Below are 21,174 nucleotides of genomic sequence, written 5' to 3'. Positions count from 1 at the left end.
GGAGTAACCCAGGAAAAGTTTCATGGAACAGGGGAAATAGAAGGGAAAATTTAAGGGAAAAAACAGAGAACTGAAAATGTACACAGTGAACTGAAAATGTTTCAGGAAGATTTCAATGAGGAGAGTAAGGAATTAGGAAGGCTGAGGACGTTGTAAGAAGTTAACATCAGAACTGAATTTTAGGAAGATGAATCTACCTTTTTTTTTTTTTTTTTTTTTTTTTTTTTGCCATTTCTTGGGCCGCTCCCGTGGCATATGGAGGTTCCCAGGCTAGGGGTCTAATCGGAGCCGTAGCTGCCGGTCTACACCACAGCCACAGCAACACAGGATCCAAGCCGCGTCTGTGACCTACACCACAGTTCACGGCAACGCCGGATCCTTAACCCACTGAGCGAGGCCAGGGATCGAACCCACCACCTCATGGTTCCTAGTCGGATTCGTTTCTGCTGCACCACGACGGGAACTCCAGGAAGATAAATCTAAAGACAGTTGAAAATGAATTAGAATGGCTCCCTCCAAGAGATTATGGGCACTCCACACCCATTCCACATGCCTTACTCTGTGGGTCTTTTCAGTCTGGCTGTTCCTAAATTATTATTTTATTTTTTAATGGCCACACCCTTGGCATATGGAAGTTCCTGGGCCAGAGATCAAATCCGAGTCACAGCTGTGGCAACACTGGATCCTTTAACCCATGGCACTGTGCCAGGGATCGAACCCATGCCTCCACAGGGACCTGGGCCACTGTAGTTGGATTCTTAGCCCACTGCGTCACAGCAGGAGTTCCAAAATTATATCCTGTTATAATAAACCAGTAACCTAGTGAGTAAATGATTTTCTGGAGTTCTGTGAGCCAGTCCAGCAACTACCTAGAACCTCAGAAAGGGTTCGTGGCAACCTTCCGTCTGTAGCTGGTTGGTCAGAAGCACAGTGAACCTAGGCCAGTGACTGGTGTCTGGGGACAGGGGTCAGTCTTGTAGGACTGAACCCTTAACCTGCGGAATCTGTGGCTGTCTCTGGGGAGAACAGCGTCAGATGGAGCTGAATTGGAGGACATCTGGCTGGTGTCCCAAGCATTGCTTGGTAATGTGGGGCAACTGCCCCCCCACCCCCCAAAAAAACCATACACACCTCACATGTTAGAATTGGATTCAGGAACCCAAAAGATGAGATGACCAGGAAAGAGAGCCTGGGTTTAGACAGAAACCCTGGGAACCAGGAGGAGGAAGTTTACACACAGAGTCGGAGTACTCAGCACTCAGTACCTCCCTCCCTAGAACTGCAGCTCCATGAAGGGAGCACGAATCGCATTTGTTACTAGGTCCTCAGCACTTAGCACTGTGCTTGGCACCAGGGAGGTGGTTAATCAAGCAGGTCCACCACACTCCTGGTGAAGATACGGTTTGTTTTTTAATAACAGGTGCATATGTAAGACCCCAAACAACAGATTTCCCAGTAGGAACTTCACAAGATGTTAACGATCTCCGTTATTGCTGAAATGACTTTCGTTTATGTTTCTCCATCTAAAACGTCAATTAATTTTCTTGAGAATAAATGCCCTGAAAACTGTACTAAGGCTACGCTTTATCTTTTCTCAAAAGACCCATGTTTTTCTTGAATCTTTCAATTGGTTTCTCTATACCTACGTTCCCAGGCCAAATTCAAGGATAAGGCAGGAATAAGGCCGTACTACTTGATGGAATAACCAACCCTTCAGGAAGGAGATATTTTTAGGAAAACCCTATGGATTAACTTGCTACCAAGCTTATTGACTTGGTGGAGAGATGGATGTAAACTCCAGAGGGTTTTGATAGCTGCTTATTTAAAATGCATTTTTTACAAAGCCAATATATGACAACATAGCCACACTGAAGTATATACACTTTATTTAATTCCCTTAAAGATGTGTTAAACTTAGTGTTTAGATCAGCTTGCTGATTTTTCTCCCCCTCTTCCTTTGTAAGCTTCCTGTGTAAGTTTAAGATGTATGGCAGGTGATGTGATATATGCATGTGCTGTGAGGGGATTATTACCGCAATAAGTTTCATTAATGTCCTTGCTGGATTTTTAATTTGGTTCTATTTCTCAGAGACTAAAAGCCGATGCATTGACAGTGAAATTGTTTTGTGATATTTTGCCTTGACACTTGCGACTAAAGATATGTAGGGTCCTCAGGAATTATTACAACATAAATACAGTTTACAACGATAAGTGCTTGAATTTATAGTCTGTGCCATCATGAAATTCCTAATCTGGCTGAGAATATAAATATGTTAAAAGTAAATTTTTGGAGTTCCTTGGTGGCTCAGTAGGTTAAGGATCCAGCATTGTCACTGGCATTGAACCCTGCTGTGGCATGGGTTCAATCCTTGGCCCTGGAACTTCTGCACAATGCAGGTGCAGCCAATAACAACAACAACAAAAAAGTAAATTTGTGTGTTACAATGTAAATAGAGATCTGTATGGAAACAGGTGCAAAAGTTTACGGCCTGTTACTTCACTGAGGGTATAAGTTAGGGTGCCAAGGAGGAGAGGAGAGAGGTGAAGCCGGAAAGCGGATTTGGCCAGAGGTACACTGCCAGCAACCGGAAGTCACAATAGGCTCTTAAGTAGGCACCCAGACGTGAACATGTGTGTATATCAGAAAAAGCGTGCTAGCTAACAATGTAGGAGAGACGGGGGCTATCAGATAAAGAAACGTAGTTCAAGTCTGAGTTTATTTGCAGTAATCACAGGGAACCAATACTAGCTGTCACTCTTTGAAGTATTTTCACTTTGCTAAGCACTCTGCAAGCTTGCTTGCGAAGCTCACAATCAGCCTTTCAGATGAATGCTTGCTAGTACATGGAGCCATAGGATCTGAACTGAGGTTCCAACTCTGAAACATGGCATCTGCCTTCCAGAGAGAAAGGTCATTTGGTTTTCAATTAAGCGCATGGCTGTGGGGAGAGAGAAGAAGCCATCAGCTAAGAGATGCCTTAGGACAAACCAAAGGGTGAGGACAAAGTAGCTTTGGGTCTCGAGGAAAAGGCTCTGAGGATGTCAAATTGGTGACTTCTTTTTGCTTGGCTGGCTGACCCTTTGCTCAGGAAAGGCTGGGAGAGGGAAGAGCATACATTTAGTTTTGGAAAAATGGTTTTGAGTGCCTGCGGGGGACGTCCAGGTGGAAGTGGCCAGTACAGACCTGTCAATACTGTTCTGAAGCCCTGGAAAGAAATGACTCCAAGATGGAGTGATTGGGAGTCTTGAATAGGAGTGAAAAGCATCAAAGTGAAGGAAATAACCCAGACTCAGAGTCAGGCTGTGACCTAGGACGCCTTCCTGGAGGCTTGCACACATGCACCTCCCTCAGCTTCTCCTGGAGCAACAAAATACAAAGCAACTGTAAGGGACTAAAAATAACGGCATGAATGCACAGCTTGGGGCAATTATTAACAATGAGATCCAAAAAGGCCACAAGTCAGCTGTGTTTCTCAGGTGCTGAGAACAAAAGCAGGGTACTGCCCAGGATCTCTGCACTCGGCACCAAGGGGGTGGGCAGATCACCAAAGCCGGCCCTCTGCCCAACCCACCATCCATCCTCTTCCTGTTCAAGGAACCAATTCTCTCCCCCTCCCTTTGGGAGCAGGCACAGGCACCTGTTTCTTGTTCTCCCTCTCTCCCGCCGCAGAGTCCTTATAAAACTTGCCTGAACGCCTCATCTGGCTTCTTATCAGTCATCAAGGCACCATGGGTCAAGTCAGCTTTCAAGTTGCAAATGTCAAGGATGCTGTGGACCAAGAAGAAAGAAGAACCGGGGGTGGGGCGGAGGGGAAGGTGATGTCCCAGGAGCTGAGAGCCCAGGAAGGAGGCAGGGTTCAATCAAGACTGTCCAAGGCTGCAGAAACAAGCAAGTAAAGAAACAGACCACACCACAAGTTAACAAAAGAAAGAGGATGGCTTTATACACGGCCCCATAGACGAACGTGGCTCAACACTGGGCCTAACCAGGATTCTTTCCAGCCACACGGTCGCCTTCTGTTTTTCCTACGAGGCCACTGTTGGCTTCCTGTCCCAACCCTTCCTCCCTTTTTCCACGTAGCGTAACTCCCCTCCGCTGGTCAGTGTTTGGGGACTCGCCTCCCCCCTCCCTCCCTGCCCCTGCGGGACCGTTTCCATGGAGACCGTCCCTTAAAGAACCCGACCCGGAGGGAGGCCTCGGAGGAGGCCCGCCGTCCGCCAGAGGAGCTGCAGGAGCGCCAGAGCGAGCGCGGGCTCGCAGAGAGGGGCCCGGCGGAAAAGCAGCAGGGCGGCCGCGAGGTGGGAGTCATCGGGGCTCCAGGCCTGCGGCCCCAGCCCCGGGCGCAGCACGCGGCGCGGGCAACTTGCAGAGCTCGGTCTGTGCTGGCGGGTCACGGGCCGGGGCCGTCGGCGCGGGTCGCGGGGGCGCTGGGCAGCCCCTGCCCTTTGACCTCCGGGTCTCTGGTCTCTCTTCCTCTCTCCGCCAGCCTACCATTCTTAACCCCCCGTCCTTTCCTTTCAATTCTGTTCTTTTCTCGGTTGGTCAGACGTTTGGGACTGTTTCTAAAACCGCGCGGCGCCTCGGAACACCTGCTCTCCTTCTGCACCGCGAGAGCAGACACTGTGCCTTAGAGCTGGGCTTGAACTTGAGGAACAGGCAGCCGCCAGGGATGTTCCCACTTTGGCGTTCTTATAACTCTCAAACGTTTGAGCTTCTGCTTAACAGCTTAGATTTGGGGAGAACCATTCCTACTACAGCCCTGCGAATGGAACGCTTAACATCAGAATGTTGAGGAAAATGAACTGGGTTAAAACGTTGCGGTTTTGTGGAGAAGTCTGTGGATTGAATGACTAGGTATTTCTTTTTTAACTGGGTTGCATTTTTCTCAGGTGCACACCTGCTTGAAAAGAACTACAGAGGATTTTGTAGGAAGAACCTACTTGAGAGTAGGCTGTAGAGAGCTTTAACGTTGATACTGGGAATTTATTTGCTATTAACATGATCCTTTTCAATTCCAGAAATACACCTTTGAAAATACAAGGTTGCTTTTTTCTTTATGTCTTAAGTTGAATGTGAAAGTTCTTAAGTCTGCAGAGACTCAAGGTTCCTGGGAAAAGTTTCACAAGCTTTTTGGATCAAATGCATTTTGAAAATAAAGTGGAAACAATGTTGAATGTTTTACCATTTACGTTTCAGTTTCATCCCCAGTGTTTGAAATAGGTTTTCATAACTGCAACATCATCTTAAAATGTGAGGAATTACTTCCAACAAAGTAGCAGCGTGTAGGTGTTCTAGATTGTCATCAATTAAGATTAGTTTCACACAATGCAATGTAATTTTACATAATTGACTGATAATTCATTTTATTTCTAACGTCTCCTTTCTCTTTAATTACAGAAGCTCCTAGAAGCAAATTGTTTTGCTATTTTTTATTATTGTTTTCTTTTGAAAACTGCTGATGTTTCCAGTTTTACTGGGTGGACAATTGTGTGAAGCACCTACTTATTACTGCCTTAACATTGGTGGAATGAGCAGTTGGGATTGAAAAGACATGACATTAAAGGGAAATACACATACACAACCTAAAGAATGTCCAGTAGTTTAGTTTTGAAGCTAAGAATATATATGTTTAATGGATCTGAATATACTTTATTTTCCAGATGGAAAAATCAATTATTCTCCTGCTCTGGATGCACTATGCTGTTAAGGTAGGATGTTTTTGAATTTGCCCTTTTCAAAATAGTTAATGGACAAGATGCAATTTCATTGAACTATCCAATTTGGAAAATAAGGGGTACGTTGAAGAGAAGCAACACTAAATATCAGACCTACTTCCTAAGAAGAGTACTACACAAATTGGTGACATCTGTTTTCACTGCATGCAAACCGTTTTGGGGATAATGAGTGGAGAGAGAGATCAGAATTTGGTAAAAGGCATGGTGAAGGGCAGCATTTTAAGGTTGTTTTTGGTGGAGTTATTGATGAATGTATCATTCTCGAGAGTTGAAGTCTTTTTTGTCATCCAGGGAACAGAAAGGGTCTGATCCCTTTATGTTATGATAATGTGTTTTAGCGATTTTGCCTCAATTGCTAACATTTTCTTCAGACATTTTGCCCTCAACTTTTTTTTTCCCTTTTATTTTAAACGGTCACACCTGCAGCATAGGGAAGTTCCAAGGATTGAATCCAAGCTGCAGCTGCAACCTATGCAGCAGCTGTGGTAGCACCAGCTCCTTTAACCCACTGCTCTGGGCTGGGGATTGAATCTGTGCCTCCCCAGTAAACTGAGCTGCTGCAGTCGGATTCTTAACCGCCTGCACCACAGCGGGAACTCCCAAACTTATTTTCATTTTAAGTGTTTTGTCAAGAATCCACTGTCCTCAAGGCGGACAGTTTCGCATGCTCGGAAGGGGTGCTGGGATGGAAGTTTCTTCCTCCTCCCTGACCTCAGGACCACGGCGTTTTCCTCCTTTGAGAAACATGCATCTTAAATGGCCCTGCTCTTATTTTAACTGCCTTTCTTATTTCCCGAGTTATGCTTATAAACAGAATATCTATTGGATGTTATTTAAATTCGTGGGTGGAAATTGATATTGCTGAAATGTTTTCAATTATTATTTGGAATATTTTAGGCTTCGTTTTTGTCAATTTTCTCATAAAATAATAACCAAGAATGCTGTTTTGATTTTTTACTGTTATTTTTCTTTGCCATTTCAGATCTCAAAAAGTTTCCATTATATACCTACGAATAAACAAACAACAGTAATTTTTATTGAATGGGATGAATTTCCTCAGGGAGGAAGTCCTGAATTTTATTTTGTAAAATACCAACTTGTTAATAACTTTGCTCAAAAAGTAAGGCATCTTTTTTTCTCTTGCTCTGATTAAAAAGTGAGCATAGTGTAAATTTTTTTTGTGGCTAAATGCCACATCATAAGTAGGAATTTAATAGTTATTGCAATTTCTTTAATTGTATTAATATATAAAATGTTAGCATTTTATGAAATATCTACAGTAACTAATGGATCAAAATAATATTTGACTTCATCAGAATGATTGTGTATTTTCCTTTTTAGAATTTATGAATGAAACAGAGAGTAACTATATAAAAAGTAATATTTTATGTAAAAATAATTTGTTTGCATTCCATACTGGAAAAACTCCTTCTTATAAGGAGATATACAGAAGCCAAACTTGTAGTTGTAATGCTAATAAACGTTTCAGAGTTAATATTTCCTAAGCAAATGCACCTCTTTATTTACAGAATGTCAAAAGGATTCTTGCAGACCCACCAGAGCTTCCAAAAGCATTAATGACACTAGACGAAAATGAAGACTACCACATCAGTATACAGTCCATCAAATATGGACAAGTGTTAAGTGAAAAGTCATTTCAGACGCGTAAGTAGGATGTGTTGTTCAGCTGCCTTACCGCACTATAAGAGGGAAAAATTTTATTACCAGCTAAGCTGAATTTTATAGTGATTAACAGCTACGTAGTGATGGCCAGAAATCGCATTATGACAGGAGCATTTCGTGGGGCTTTTAAATTATAATTGAAATTTCAGGAGTGCCTGTTGTATCTCAGCAGTTAACGAACCCAACTAGTATCCATGAGGATGGGGGTTCGATCCCTGGCCTCGCTCAGTGGGTTAAAGATCTGGCGTTGCTGTGAGGCGTGGTGTAGGTTGCAGACGAAGCTCAGATCCTGTGTTGCTGCGGCTGTGGTGTAGGCCAGCGGCTGTAGCTCCAATTAGACCCCTCGCCTGAGAACCTCCCTATGCCGCAGGGGCAGCCCTAACAAGACTAAAATAAATAAGTGCATAAATAAATTTCAGAATTGAAAGGACATTGTAAACTAAGCTAAAGATAAGATTTTTAGTTTTGACATTTAATGTGTGCTAATATGAATAAATAGGTGTAGTGGAGATGGTACTTATACTCTAGATTATTCCTTAAAATTCTGTAATGTGGATTGTAATCAGATGCATTCTAAGTCGAGTGTAAGAAACTCCCATATAGTTTAGAAAAAAGTTTATAGTTAGATAAGCTTCTTCCATCTTAGTGAATCGTTTGTAATTCAACATCCTTGGTGTTACACTGTTGCATTTGAAACCATACTAATTATTCTCCCTAATCTTTTAGGTGGAATATCAGCTAGAAATATTAAGACACTAGCAACAAGTACAAGCGTTTCTTTTAACTGGAGTGTGCTGTCTTCCAATGACAGTTTAGTGTCAATATCACTTAATAATTCTTCACAAATTGTGCAAAATAATGTCATGTTTTATGAGTGGGCTGATTTGAAACCTGCCACCTTATATGTTTTTACATTTGAATTTAAACAGTTGCATTTGGATTTTATAAATATATTTCAGAGACTGGATGTTCAGATTGAAACAGGTATGTTGATAGTTGATTATTAATTTATATATTTATTATGTATTTTGTAGCTAATTTGGCAGTTGTATTGTTCTTTTAAAAAGTGTTTCAGGGAGTTCCCGTCATGGCTCAGTGGAAATGAATCTGACTAGCATCCATGAGGACACAGGTTCCATCCCTGGCCTTGCTCGGCGGTTAAGGGATCTGGCATTGCTGTGAGCTTTGGTGTAGGGCGTAGACCCGGTTGAGACCTGGTGTTGCTGTGGCTCTGGTGCAGGCCAGCAGCTGTAGCTCTGATTCAACCCTTTGCCTGGGAACCTCCATATGCCTCGAGTGTGGCCCTAAAAAGCAAAAACAAAAACATTTATGTCAATTATGTGTAGTGTGCCTTCCATTCCAAAACATAAGTGATTCAGCCACGTATTAACCACGGTGAACTACTTGTAAGTGAATAAGCATAGTCCTCTTTTTCTGACTATACTATTCTGATATTTGACTGATACATGGAACAAGCTGAATTTAGCAGAGTAAAGGTATGAACCAACTCTATTTTCTTTTTAGCTCTTTTAAGCTGAACCGAGTGGGTTCTCTTTTCTCTGGCTCTGGCAGCGGTTCATATACGTTCCATAGTTTTTTGGGTGCTTTAAAAGTATCAGTGAACATTTTCAGATATTAAAAGACCATTAAAATCTATATAAAATATAAATCTCAGCACACCCAGAATGCTATATATAGCCATGGACCCTCATATAAAATAAAAGGTGGACTTCGAGACTAACGACCAGCGCCCCTGGTCTCAAATTTATTTTACGGAAACACAGCGTCAAAGTGTTTACACTTGGAATCGAGAGACACTCTATTCCCAACAGTTGGTTGATGATATGGACTGTGGCACCAAAAAAGAAGCTTCTTTGAGGAAACTGAGTCAAATAAATCTATCTTTACCAAAGGAAAAAAAGAATATATAAATCTTTTATCCGATTTAAATCTTCTCCATTACTCATTCCTGGTCAGATCTGACCTAAATCTGGAAGCTGCAAGGGGGAGGTGAATGTGTTCCACTTTTGGGGACTTCCTGTTTCTAATTCCTTTTCCCACATGGTGGGGAAAGACATGATACGAAGGCAGACAGTCCTAGACAGCTAATGGGGGCAGCGCACTTCCTATGATGGGTGGAGTCCCATTTTCATTCCCTCTATAGGAGATCAATGAACCATGATTTTTAAAATTTTTTTATTTTTCATTTATTATTATTTTTGTGCTGCACTTGCGGCATGTGAACTTGCCCAGACCCGGGATGGAATCTGACCAGCTGCGACCTGCCTTAGAGCTGCGGCCACACTGAATCCTTAACTGGCTGCCTCAGGCCAGGAATCAAACCTGGGTCACCCCAGAGACAGTGCTGGATCCTAACCCTCTGCGCCACAGGGGGAACTCCATGAGCCATAACGTTTCTATAATAAAATATTTTTGTCATAAAAGACGTAATTAAAGCACGTCCTCTCCCCAGTTTTCTTCTTCCCCTATTTGGGGGTGGGGGAGAAGACAGCAGTTGAAAACACCCTTCCCACCTCTTCCTAGTGGGTTGGGCCCTGATGGAGCATCGACATGAGCTGAGTGGGTTAAGGATCTGGTGTTGCCGTGGCTGTGACGTAGGCCTGCGGCGGCAGCTCCGATTCAACCCTTAGCCTGAGAATTTCCATGTGCTGTAAGAGTGGCCATGTAAGGGGAAGAAGAAAAAAAAAAAAAAAAAAGAAAAAGAGCTGAAGTAGAACGTGTACTCTAAACAGGCTCTCTTCCTCAGTCTTGGGGTGGTGGGCAGTCTTGGAGAAGAAGGCTAAGTAGCCATTCAGGATTTTTCTGGAAGGCGAACCCATTTGGAACCAAGAAATAGAATTCTTAGCAAGCATGATGTCTAGCTTTCTAAAATAAGATAAAAAGAAATATTTATTCTAAAATAAAAGGAAACACAAAGTATGCTTAAAAAGTTCTCTGCTGTTACAAGGATAAGGGAAAGGAAGGGTCACCTGAAGTAATTTAGAAACAAAAGCATCTGTAGTTTTGTGTTATAATTAGACAATAATTCTGCATAATTAATTCTTACAGCTCTTTAAAAACTACTTTAATTGGTAGTAATTCATTTATTACTTGAATAATACCAGTGTTCGCATTTTACTGGCTTGAGAGAACTATGGGCAAAGTGCACAATTAATACTGTGGGGTTTTTACAATTAACTTCAGTAGCTGCTAAGAAATTTAATTATGAAACACTATATTGCTGAATGCATCTTTAACAGAGCATTTTTCTTTTGGTAGGTTCGTGTTCACAAGGATGGGTGGCATTAAAAAATAACTGTTATAGAATTAGCAAAGAGCATAAGCCATGGAATGTAGCCCAGCAACATTGTAAGTTATCCTTAAATTCTGCACACCTTGTGGATATAAAAAATGAAGAGGAGAAAAATTTCATATGTTCACATCTCAGGTCAAAGAATCAAATAATGGTATGGACTGGTCTTAGCAATTCGAAGGTCAGTAAATGAAAAGAAAGAAGATATCATGAGAAAAGTTTTATCTGTGCTCATTTATTTATTCCTTCTTCCTTCATTTGACAAATATTTATTCGGTACTGCTTATAAGCCAGACTCTCTTTCTCTTTTTATTTTTCCAGTCTCTTTTTGAGAGCAGTTACAGGTTCATGGCAAATCGAGCGAAAGGTGCAGGGATTTCCTATAAACCTCCTGCTTCAAGGCACCCTTCATCTCCCCCATTATCTTCAGTCCCTGCCAGAGTAGTAATTTGGTACAAACCAGGAAACTACACTGATGCACGATAATCCCTCAGAGTCTCAGGTTTAGGCTATGGTTTGCTCTTAGGGCTGTGCATTCTATTAAATATATAAAATGCGTAGCTGTCTCCTTTCGGTATGGTACAGAACAGTTTCACTCTCCTAAAAATCCTCTGACCTCTGCCTGTTTATCCCTTCCCACCTCCTACAATCTCTTTTGTAGGCCTTTATTTCTTTACCTAATTTTGCTTTAATTTTGGTCTTTCCCAGACCCCTCTCAAATTCATTTGCGTGAGCTCATCCATGTCTTAGTTTATCACCTAAACCAATTATCCTCAAATGTTTATCTACCCACTTTCCTCCTATGAGTGCCAGACACCTCTCGAATTTTTCTCTGCTCATCCCTTTTGGAATTTTCCAAGATGCTTCAGTAGTGCTCAGATGGACCTGTCACCTCTTTCCCATCAAGTCCATGTCCAGTAGTTGTCACCTCTGTCAACAATAAATACCATGAACCTGAAAAATGCGGAGGTCTTCCTCTCTTTATGTCTTTCCCAGGACACAGCCAGTTTTAACGAAGTTCAGTCTTGCTACAGGAGACGCACAGTAAGACCTCCAGAGTTTATTCGGTGCCAGTGAAATAAGAGTGTGTGCCCTGTTTATTCAACCCTCCTAACACTATGGAATAAATAACTCATGAAATTGCATTTCTGTCAGTGTTTTGTAAGAAAACCTGAAATCTAACACAATTATCTCTGTCGAGTCTGTTTTATTCTGGATGATCCATTTACTTTTGTTTTCCTGCTACTCAAAGATAAATCTGTTTTCCATGAGATAGCCTGATCTGTAGTGACCCAAGGAAAATTCTGTTGGATACCAATTTTTCTTTAGAACTTTGCATACGCTTGGTAGAAACCATTGACAATCTTTAATTGCATTTTCATCATTATCTTATTGAGCTTCTGTTATCTTTTAATAGGCAGTTAATGGAATTCTAGTAGATTCCTGAAAGCCCTGTTCATCTCAGACATCGTAGAAGTCCCCCTCCCAGAATGCCCGTCTCTTTTCCACGTAGGCTAGTTAGTGTATAGACAGTGTTTCCTGGTGTTAGCATGGTGGTTACAAGCTGTTGAAATTAGAATATTCTCTTCCAATAGTTATAGTTCCCAGTTTCCGCTTAAGGTCAGGTTATAAAGTCGTGATGCCAGAGTGAGGCTCTCAAGGCATCCTGTGGTTGCTATGCATTTTTCTAAGGTGTCTAAGATACAGTCTCTACTTTAAGCTACTTAAAAATAATTTGGGAGGTAAACAAAATATCAAAGTAACTATTAAAAAAGCCCTTCCTTTATAATAATGTCTGAGCCCTATAGTGTGTCCTAAATGCTAAATACAATTCTATGTGACTCACTTGTGTGACACATGAGGAAACTGGGCCACATGTGGACGTGCCTCCGAGTCTGCTCTTAACTTTGTCATCTACAACTTCTGCATTAAGCTGCTCTCTTGAGATTGACATCAGAGCTACCTGCTGCTGCTCATGAGCCTCGTGGTAGATTGAGAATGCAATCACCCCTTGAAGAACCCCCATGCCGAGTGAGTGTGAATTTGCTATTGGACTTCAGAGATAGACTGTCTTACTGATCACTGCATTCTTAGCTTCCAGTTGAGACGTGGCACTCAGCAAGAACTTGGCTGAAAGAGTAATAGTTTCTGTATTCTACTTGAGGAGGTAACATTCTCGTTTAATTCTCATTTAAGTCTCGCAACAACCTTAGGAGGCAGAGTTTATCATTACTCTCATTTTACAGATAAGGAAAACGGACTTGGAAGGCTCCTGGGTCACATAGTCAATAAATGGTCGTACCAGGCCTTGAACCCTATCTGTTTGACCAGTACTTCTGCCCTACTCACTTGAACGTACTACCTCTGAGCCTCTGTCTGTTTTCAAAATGGTAGAACAATATATGCAATAACGAAGACTCTTAGGAAACAGTATTCCTCCATTCTATTTGGGGGAATTGGAATGTGTTGTTTTAAAATCTCTTGGGAATATTTGGAGGGAGCAGGTCCTTTTCGTCCTCATCCATGAACTAGCTCGGCACCGTGCTTGACGCTTGATAGTCATGATATGGGCATACTCTCTGTTTTTCACTGCGCTCTTTATTTTCCATCAGGATTCCCTTTGCTTTTGAGGTCCTTCTCTGTGCCCATTGCTTTGCATACATACTCTGTAAACCTGTGGACAGCCATGCAGTGTCCTCTGATTAACTCTGTTGCACAGGTGAAAACATTCCCTATCTAAGAGGGTAGTAGTTGTCTGAAAATAGACGGTAAGTGGAAGGAATATTGATAGACTCCAAGTGTATCTTTATCAAAGCTTATACTTTTCCTATTCCCCCTTTCACGACTGTCTAGGGATAGAGTCGTTGCTTCTGAGAGGTGAGGTTGGTGATACTCACCAGTGACATCCCTTAGCAAAAAGGTATCAACAACCTTTTCTGATGCATATGATGTATTTGATGACTTGAAATGTAATAACTAACATGCGAGGAATAATGGGCCTGTGCTTGGCATTGTGTTGAGCCCTTTACATGCACTGCCTGGGATCATCATAAAGACTTAAGATATAGGCTCTATTATACCCATTTTACAGATGAGAAAATAGAGGCTTAGTGTGAAATTAAGCAATTCTCCTAAAGACATGACTAATGCGTGAATGAAAATGAACTCTGTCTCCAGCTCAGAATCTTTATTATGAAGGAAATCTACATAAAAATTCTGAAACTGGTTGACGATTTAAGTCTCAGAAAATGTTATAGTATAGGTATGACTAATAAAAGTCTTCAAATATATATATTTGAAGATGTGACATATTTCAAGTTGGTTTAACTTGTACATCTTATTACAGGAAGAAGGTCAACTGACGTTGACAGATGGATCATCTTTTGGCCTTAAGAAAAACGGCATCTTTTCTTTTCCACTGCTACCGAAGAATGAAACAGATTGCTACATTTTACAGCAAAATGCAACTGGATCCAACTATTTTTTTACAAGATTTTTCTGTTATATTCCCTTGCCATATATTTGTGAATATGAATGTAATTATTTTATTAGTATTCTCGTACACATGCATCTTTATTATTTTAAAGATAGAATTATCATTTCTAATGAAATCCGTCTCTTTTATATTTTTTCAGTACCTTTTCTCCAGGAAAACATTTCCTTCTATGTAAAGGAGGTTGGAACAACTCAAGTTGTATTTAGTTGGAATAATTTGAGTGGTTGGAATAAGTTGAATAAGTGGCTGAACCTGGGATATAAAATCATCATTAAATATTATTTAGATTATACAGAAGGACAACATTTTGAAAGCATCCCCCCAAATACCACAGAAAAAGCAATTACCCATCTGTCTCCCGGCCATGTTTACAGATTTTCATTGTTTGCAATAAATGAATGGGAGGCAAAAACTACTTTAAGTCCAATATTCATTGTCGAAACACGTAAGTTACGAGACATCTGAAAGTATCATTTTTCAAATGTTTAATCTCATCATGACTACATAATTTCTGAGGGTCTGCTCTTTTCTCATAACGTTCTGGGTAATCTGTGTCTTGAACCATTTTCAAGGACAGTGAGTCTGTTCATGTGTTTGACTTGTTAAATGACACACCCAGAAGGGCAGGAGCTTCGTCTTACTTGTTTGATGGTGCCAGGTGGACTGGTGCGCAGTTCGCAGCAGGTGACCAGGAAATTTGGGGGGTGCTGACTTTTTGGGAGGTACTAATAGCAGAGGATGAGTGAACGTGCATCCTGGACTGTAAGGGACTTAGAGGGGAGAGAATTAGGAATAAAATTCAATGCAAATGCAACTGTTGCGTAAAATAGAATTACCGCAATTCCCAGTCAGTGGTGCATTGAATAGCTTGTTTTCTAGAATTCGGTGGGTGGGTGACAGGGGAAGACTTGGGGAAAGGAGAGGCTTAGATTCAGACTTGAAGGAAGAAAAGCACGTGGTGAGCAAAAGCGTGGAGACAGGAACCTGCAGGAAAAGAGCAGTGCAGACGGAAGAAGGTTTGCTTGGCCGTGAGGGTAAAATCAGTTTGAGCGGTAGGTGGTGTCAGACCTGGGCAGGCTAGGAGTCCCTGTCTTGGATGGGTGGACCTGACCTTAGAAGCAGAGGACATGCATGAAGATTATCATTTCTAAGACTTTCTTTACCCTTAAAAATGCTTTGAATATATTAGTCTACAGTCTTTATCTGAACCTTGGCAGTAGCTATACAGAAATGAGAAAACTGAGCTTCAGAAAGTTTAAGTAAACTGACGAGACTAACACGCTTTGTTAAGCCAGACATGAACCCAGGAACCCAAATGGTCTGTGGTAACTCCTGAGCTGCTGCTTCTAAAGAAAGAATCAAGGAGAATGTACATATCTGTGTGTTGGAGGGCAGGGAGCGGATATGGACTTAAGGCTGATGTGTACAAGGTGCTGTTTTAAGAAAATTAGTCTGGGAGGATTAACTAGGAAAATCACTGGCACTGGAGGAAACGGTTTGGAGTTGGGGATTATTGCTGTGAGGGGATGAACGCCTGAGTGCTGGCGATGTCGGGAGTGAAGAGAAGTCATGCGAAGTCCCTGGCCTCTCCTTGGACAAGACAGAAGTGACAGGCATATACAGTGTGTGATCCCTGAATGCCGAAAGTGCTGTTTGGACGAGGCTTGTAATAAGGATGATGGAACATTAGTGTCCCGCACCCCGCCAAGTACTCTACACTCGTCGCACGTCATCTTCGGAAGTATTTTGCTGTAATTCCCATTTCACAGTAGGGAAAAAACCCCGAGGCTCAGACAAAGGAAGTTACTCAGGAAGTTGGGGATAGAAATTGGAAGGGCCCGGGCTCAAATCCGGGTTTCCTTTCTCTCCAAACTAGAGGGTCATGGAAGTGCTGAGAAGTGAGAGTTGGCTCTGCCAAACCATGTCACTAGTATCGTGTGTTTTTCTGATTTCTTTTTATCTCTAGGCCCATTATCAGCCAAAAATGTCACAGTTACGCATGTGACCCCAACAGAAATATTTTTGCACTGGGAGGCTCCAGATCCAGTGTCTTTTCACCATTATTTGGTGACTATTTTGGATGTTGAAAACAATGAAACGGAGGAGGTGTTTATTGAAAAGCTCAACACTTCAACAACAATTGGAAATCTCACATCTTTCCATCATTATCTGATAAATCTATTCACGGTAGCAGAAAGGGGAACTTTAAGCGGCTTCAAGAAACCTATTTCAGTGGTTACAGGTAAGTATGGGCACTTTTTTTGCCTTTTGATAAAAAAATACAAACTGCATATTTTGCGGTACTATTTCACTGAACCTTAATTATGTTGCTCCTTCGTCGGTACAAATAATCACAGCTGAACATTTGTTTGGGTGTTGAATCATGATTCTAAGCACGGATTTTAAATACTGAATTCATTTAGATTACACAAACTCTTTAAACAGTTGGCCTGTTCCTGCCAGAGTTACTGAAAGGCTTACTTCTTACAATAGGCTTTTCTGGAAAATCAATTATCCTGAAAGATGAAGATCAGCCCACCTAGTTCGCTTGCACAGCTCTAGAGCCAACACATAGGTCTGCGTGTTTCATGTTTTACTTGGTCCTTCTTTCTTTTGTCATGCAGTGTTATGTGTTGACCTCTAGGGGACAGTGTCATCCCAGAACTTTAAGCAAATGCATTTCTACGCTCCATTCATCTCCGCATAGCAATTTTTGAATCATTGTCTAGAATACAATCATTAAAGTAATCTACCTTTTAATTAAGCATTCTATATACCCCCTTAAGTATAAGTCAATCTTTTTTCAAAAGAGAAAACACTGTTTGTTAAAGTACATAACTAAGCACATTTGGGCAGCGTGTACCTGTGTGAGTGTAACACGTGTATGGCTTGTGCGTGTATAAACATGCCTCTAGGCAAAGTTGTTCGACTGAAACTTCGCTCATTAAAATGTAAACACAGTGGATCCGAGGCAGGAGGAACATAAAACCTGCACATGCACAGCTGTAGATGAATTAATCTTCTCATCCTTGCCAGGAATACCTGGGATTCTGTGAAAATAATGATAATAAATTGTAAAATAAATAGTGAAATATATTATTTCATGCTACTGGATGATAATGCATAAGATGTATGCATTGTGTTGCAAATCCCTATCAAAAGGATTTTTCCAATTGAATACTAGAGAGCAGATGTTTTCCCTGAGCTCGGATAAATGTCTGTCAATTGGTAAATGCTTGAGTGAGTCCCTTATACTTGAGGAAGATGCTTTAATTTTTAACTGACAGGCAGACTTGGAGGAGTTCTCACAGATTGATTAATTTTGAAGCCACCTTAAAACCTTCCCTGGTATGTATGTACCTCTTTGTTTCCTGGAGAGACAGGAGAAAAATACCTGTGAGTCAGCACATGTGATTATGTGTATGTTGACTCTAAACGCTCCCAGCAGTGCATATTTTGGATTTAGTGATCTGGTGTTCTTTTACTCTTCAAAGATTGAGGCAGCATTCATTTTTTTTTTTTTTCATTCGTTGCTTATTCAATAGATTATGTTTCAGGAATTGGGATTGGTACTAGAAATGCAAAGAGGAGTTAAGTCTAGTATCTACCTTCAGTGGGCTTATGTATTTATAGAGCAAGACAGTTTTTAAAAAGTGATGATCCTATATGATAATTGCTATTATAGAACTTATGCTCTGGAGACTGTGGGACATAAAGAGCAATCAGTAACCTAGACTCATTGTGCAAGGATAGCCATGAGAATCTTGCTTGGAGGAGTGATGCAGTGAGTCAGGAAGGAAGAGTAAGGGTGAGCCAGGTGGAAGCGGGGAGGCAGAAGGCTGTTGTGAGTTGGGGGAACGGCATGGGCATAAAGAGAACCAGAGAAGAAACGTCTGTTTGTCCATACCCGGGGAAGCCAGAGAAGGCTTTTTGAAGAATCTGATAGTTGAACATTGGGAAGTGGTGCATAGCTCGCAGGCATTGCAGGCTAGAGTACAGAGAGGTGTGTAGTGAGAGTTGAGAAAATGTAAGCCAGGCACAGAACATGAAGCTCCTTGATACATATTGAGTATACTAAAGTATACTCCATTAAAGTACTCCATTAAAATTTAACTCTTTGGGATTAAGAGAGCCTTTGAGAATGTGGAAAAAATAATGGACTTTCTCCCATAAAAATGCACAGGCATGTACCAAAAATTCTTTGAGGAATGATAGGGCTGTAACAGACTCATAGGGTTTGTAGTCATATAAGAAAACATATCCGAAGTTGTTTCACTGTGGAATCTGTGGACGGTTTCCTGATCGGATTATGCTGGCATTTTCTGAGAATTTTAGGCAAGTAGTTAATTTCAGCCCCTGAAGTCAAGCCAGTTCCAATTTTGAGAAATTAAAGTATGGAATGAACATATACTTCCCTGATAAAATAAAATGTAGTATTTAAGTTTGTTGATATGGAAGTGAACTTCAAAACGGAGAATAGAGAATTCTTTAAAGGTCATTTCAAGCAAAACTATTGAACAGTTTAAAATTGCATAATTATCCTTATAGACGTGAACTAATGATTGGTCATTGTGCCCGAGAACTCTCAAAATGTACGGGAAGCGTGTGACACAAGACAATGAGATTAACAGGAAGGCAGTCCGATTTCCAGAGAACTGTATGGCAGTAAAAATCACCGTGTTTGATGTTCATATAAATTGTGCGAGGAGATGTGCCAAAATATTTTCTTTGGTTATTGCAAGAGACTGTCAAGACAGTTTTCTTTCTTCTTTTCTTTCTTTCTTTTTCTCTTGCTTGCTTGCTTTTGAGGGCCACACCTGGAGCGAATGGAGGTTCCCAGGCTAGGGGTCAAGTCGGAGCTGTAGCTGCTGGCCTACACCACAGACACATCAACTCCGGATCTTTTACCCACTGAGAGTGGCCAGGGATCAAACCCTCATGCTCGTGGATACTCGTTGGTATTGTAACCCACTGAGTCACAACAGGAACTCCCAAGAAAGTTTTCTAATGCTTGCGTTGTGATACCAAGACATATTCCTCTGATATTGTCTATTTCAAGACATGGTGACATAAAGGTTGGTTAATTAAACATTAATTAATATTGGTTGAGGTATTTTTACTAAGTAGCATGAGTAATGCTGACCATAAACGAAAATGTGTGTATCTATTTATCTATTTCTCAAAGGTATTAATCCACCTCAAAACATTTATGTGAAACTTGAAGATGTGAGAGAGGACAGTGTAAATCTTCAGCGGGAACTCCCACAAGACAGCCATGGGGTCTACATTCAAATCACATCCATATCAGATACAAGAGGAGTCAGGAAGCTTTTTGTAAAGGATGCTAATAGAGTCAAGGTTGATAATTTAACCCCTGGGATGACATATGACATTGGACTGGCAACAGTGGTGAATGGGAACTTGAGCACGCTGGTAACTCTTCAACAAACTCTAAGTGAGAATCAAATTCTTTTCATTCTTAACAGATATTTTCTGATTGGGGGGTATGTAAAATAGTCCCTGATGCGCTCCTCTGGTAGCAGATTTTACCTTTTTAAATAGATTGTTGGTGTGCCTCAGGATCTGAATTTTTTTTTTTTTCTTTTTGCTTCCATATACCCTTGGCGTATGGAAGTTCCCAGGCTGGGGGCCAAATCAGAGCTACAGCTGCCGGCCTGTGCCACAGCCTCAGCAATGTGGGATCTGAGCCATGTCTGCGACCTACACTACCTCTCACGCTAACACCGGATTCCCGACCCACTGAGCAAGGGCAGGGATCGAACCCACATCCTCGCGGTTAATAGTTGGATTCATTTCCACTGCGCCACAATGGGAACTCAAGGATCTGAAATATTTTGCCCCTCGTATCCTGAGAGTGTCCTTTGCTTGTATAAAGGCAGCATTATTTATGATTAAGAACTTGATCCTAAAGCTATACTACCTAGGTTTGAATCTGGGTTTAACTATCTGATTAACCCTGGGCCATGTACTCAACGTATTTAAGCTTCAGTTTCCAAATTTGTAAAGTGAGAGAAGGTAATAGTATGGGTTTCATGGGTTGTCCTGAGAATAACTGATTTAATAAATATAGGGACTTAGAACAGTGCCTTAATAAAGCTCTATAAATGTTTATAATTATTTTATCCACACAGGCATGCTGTAGCACGTTGGCAAGAAATATTGACAGTGTATAAAAAGTTCAGGACCAAACTAACAGAAAATTTGTGTTTTCTTTCTCCAAATTAAATGAACTCATAGTAATTATAAAACTCGTAATAATTACAGAAAATTTAATAAGGAGGAAGAAAGAAAAGGAAAAAATGAAAAGTAAAGAAATGAAACTCTATAGCCATTTATAAATTGTGATAAAAATTAAGAGAGAAAACAGCAAAGTAACGTCGTAGGGAGTGCTAACTTGAACGAAAACTGTAAGAGCAGCGAGGTTCAGTTTTATTCCGGGGTCTGGCTGAGGACTGGAGCCTGGGACACAGCCACTCGAGACCTTTGAGAAACGACCCTAAAGAGGTCAGGGGAGAAGCCCGCATCTACATGGGTTTAGGTCGGGAGTGTGTGCAATCGAACATACATCATGGGAGAAAGTTACTGCTAGTCACAAGGAAAAGAGACTGCAGTTAATTGTAGGTTTTTTTTTTCTCTTTCAGTAGATGTTTATATTATTTATTTAATCATAGTTGATTTATAATATTGTTGCAATTTCTGCTATGTGGCCAAGGGACTCAGTCATACCTACATATACTTTCTTTTTTGTATTATTTTCCCTCATATCCTATGCTAGGAGAGTGGATACAGTTCCCTGTGCTATACAGTAGGACCTTATTGCTTATCTATTCTAAATGTAATAGTTGGCATCTATTGACCCAAAACTCCCAGTCCTTCCCAGTCCCTCCCCATGAGCAACCACAAGTCTGTTCTCTATGTCCCAGAG

At 41.2% G+C, this 21,174-nt stretch overlaps 1 protein-coding gene across 3 annotated transcripts in view; it reads left to right on the top strand.

Moving 5' to 3' along the window:
- Positions 1-4,199: 4,199 nt before the first annotated feature.
- Positions 4,200-21,174, top strand: part of LOC146403611 (fibronectin-like) — a 32,064-nt gene continuing 15,089 nt past the window's right edge. For 2 of the 3 annotated variants that reach the window (XR_014804595.1, XM_084957735.1), the window contains exons 1-10: positions 4,200-4,299; positions 5,662-5,709; positions 6,719-6,856; positions 7,266-7,401; positions 8,146-8,403; positions 10,699-10,913; positions 14,079-14,268; positions 14,368-14,673; positions 16,195-16,470; positions 19,414-19,683. Coding sequence is in view for 1 of the 3 variants with exons in the window: in XM_084957735.1 (XP_084813861.1) it covers positions 5,662-5,709; positions 6,719-6,856; positions 7,266-7,401; positions 8,146-8,403; positions 10,699-10,913; positions 14,079-14,268; positions 14,368-14,673; positions 16,195-16,470; positions 19,414-19,683 (1,837 nt within the window). In the remaining 2 variants the exon portion in view is untranslated. Of the gene's footprint in view, positions 4,377-5,661; positions 5,710-6,718; positions 6,857-7,265; positions 7,402-8,145; positions 8,404-10,698; positions 10,914-14,078; positions 14,269-14,367; positions 14,674-16,194; positions 16,471-19,413; positions 19,684-21,174 lie in introns of all 3 variants that reach the window. The other variant, XR_014804596.1, reaches the window with a different exon arrangement.

Source organism: Sus scrofa, chromosome 5, assembly GCF_054392235.1.
Source record: "Sus scrofa isolate SSC_HxYL_T2T_F1_AM1 chromosome 5, Sscrofa_HxYL_maternal_Yorkshire_Landrace_v2.0, whole genome shotgun sequence".
Lineage (NCBI taxonomy): Eukaryota > Metazoa > Chordata > Mammalia > Artiodactyla > Suidae > Sus > Sus scrofa.
The sequence above is the reverse complement of the archived record's forward strand: the minus strand, read 5'-3'. Positions and strand labels throughout refer to the sequence as shown.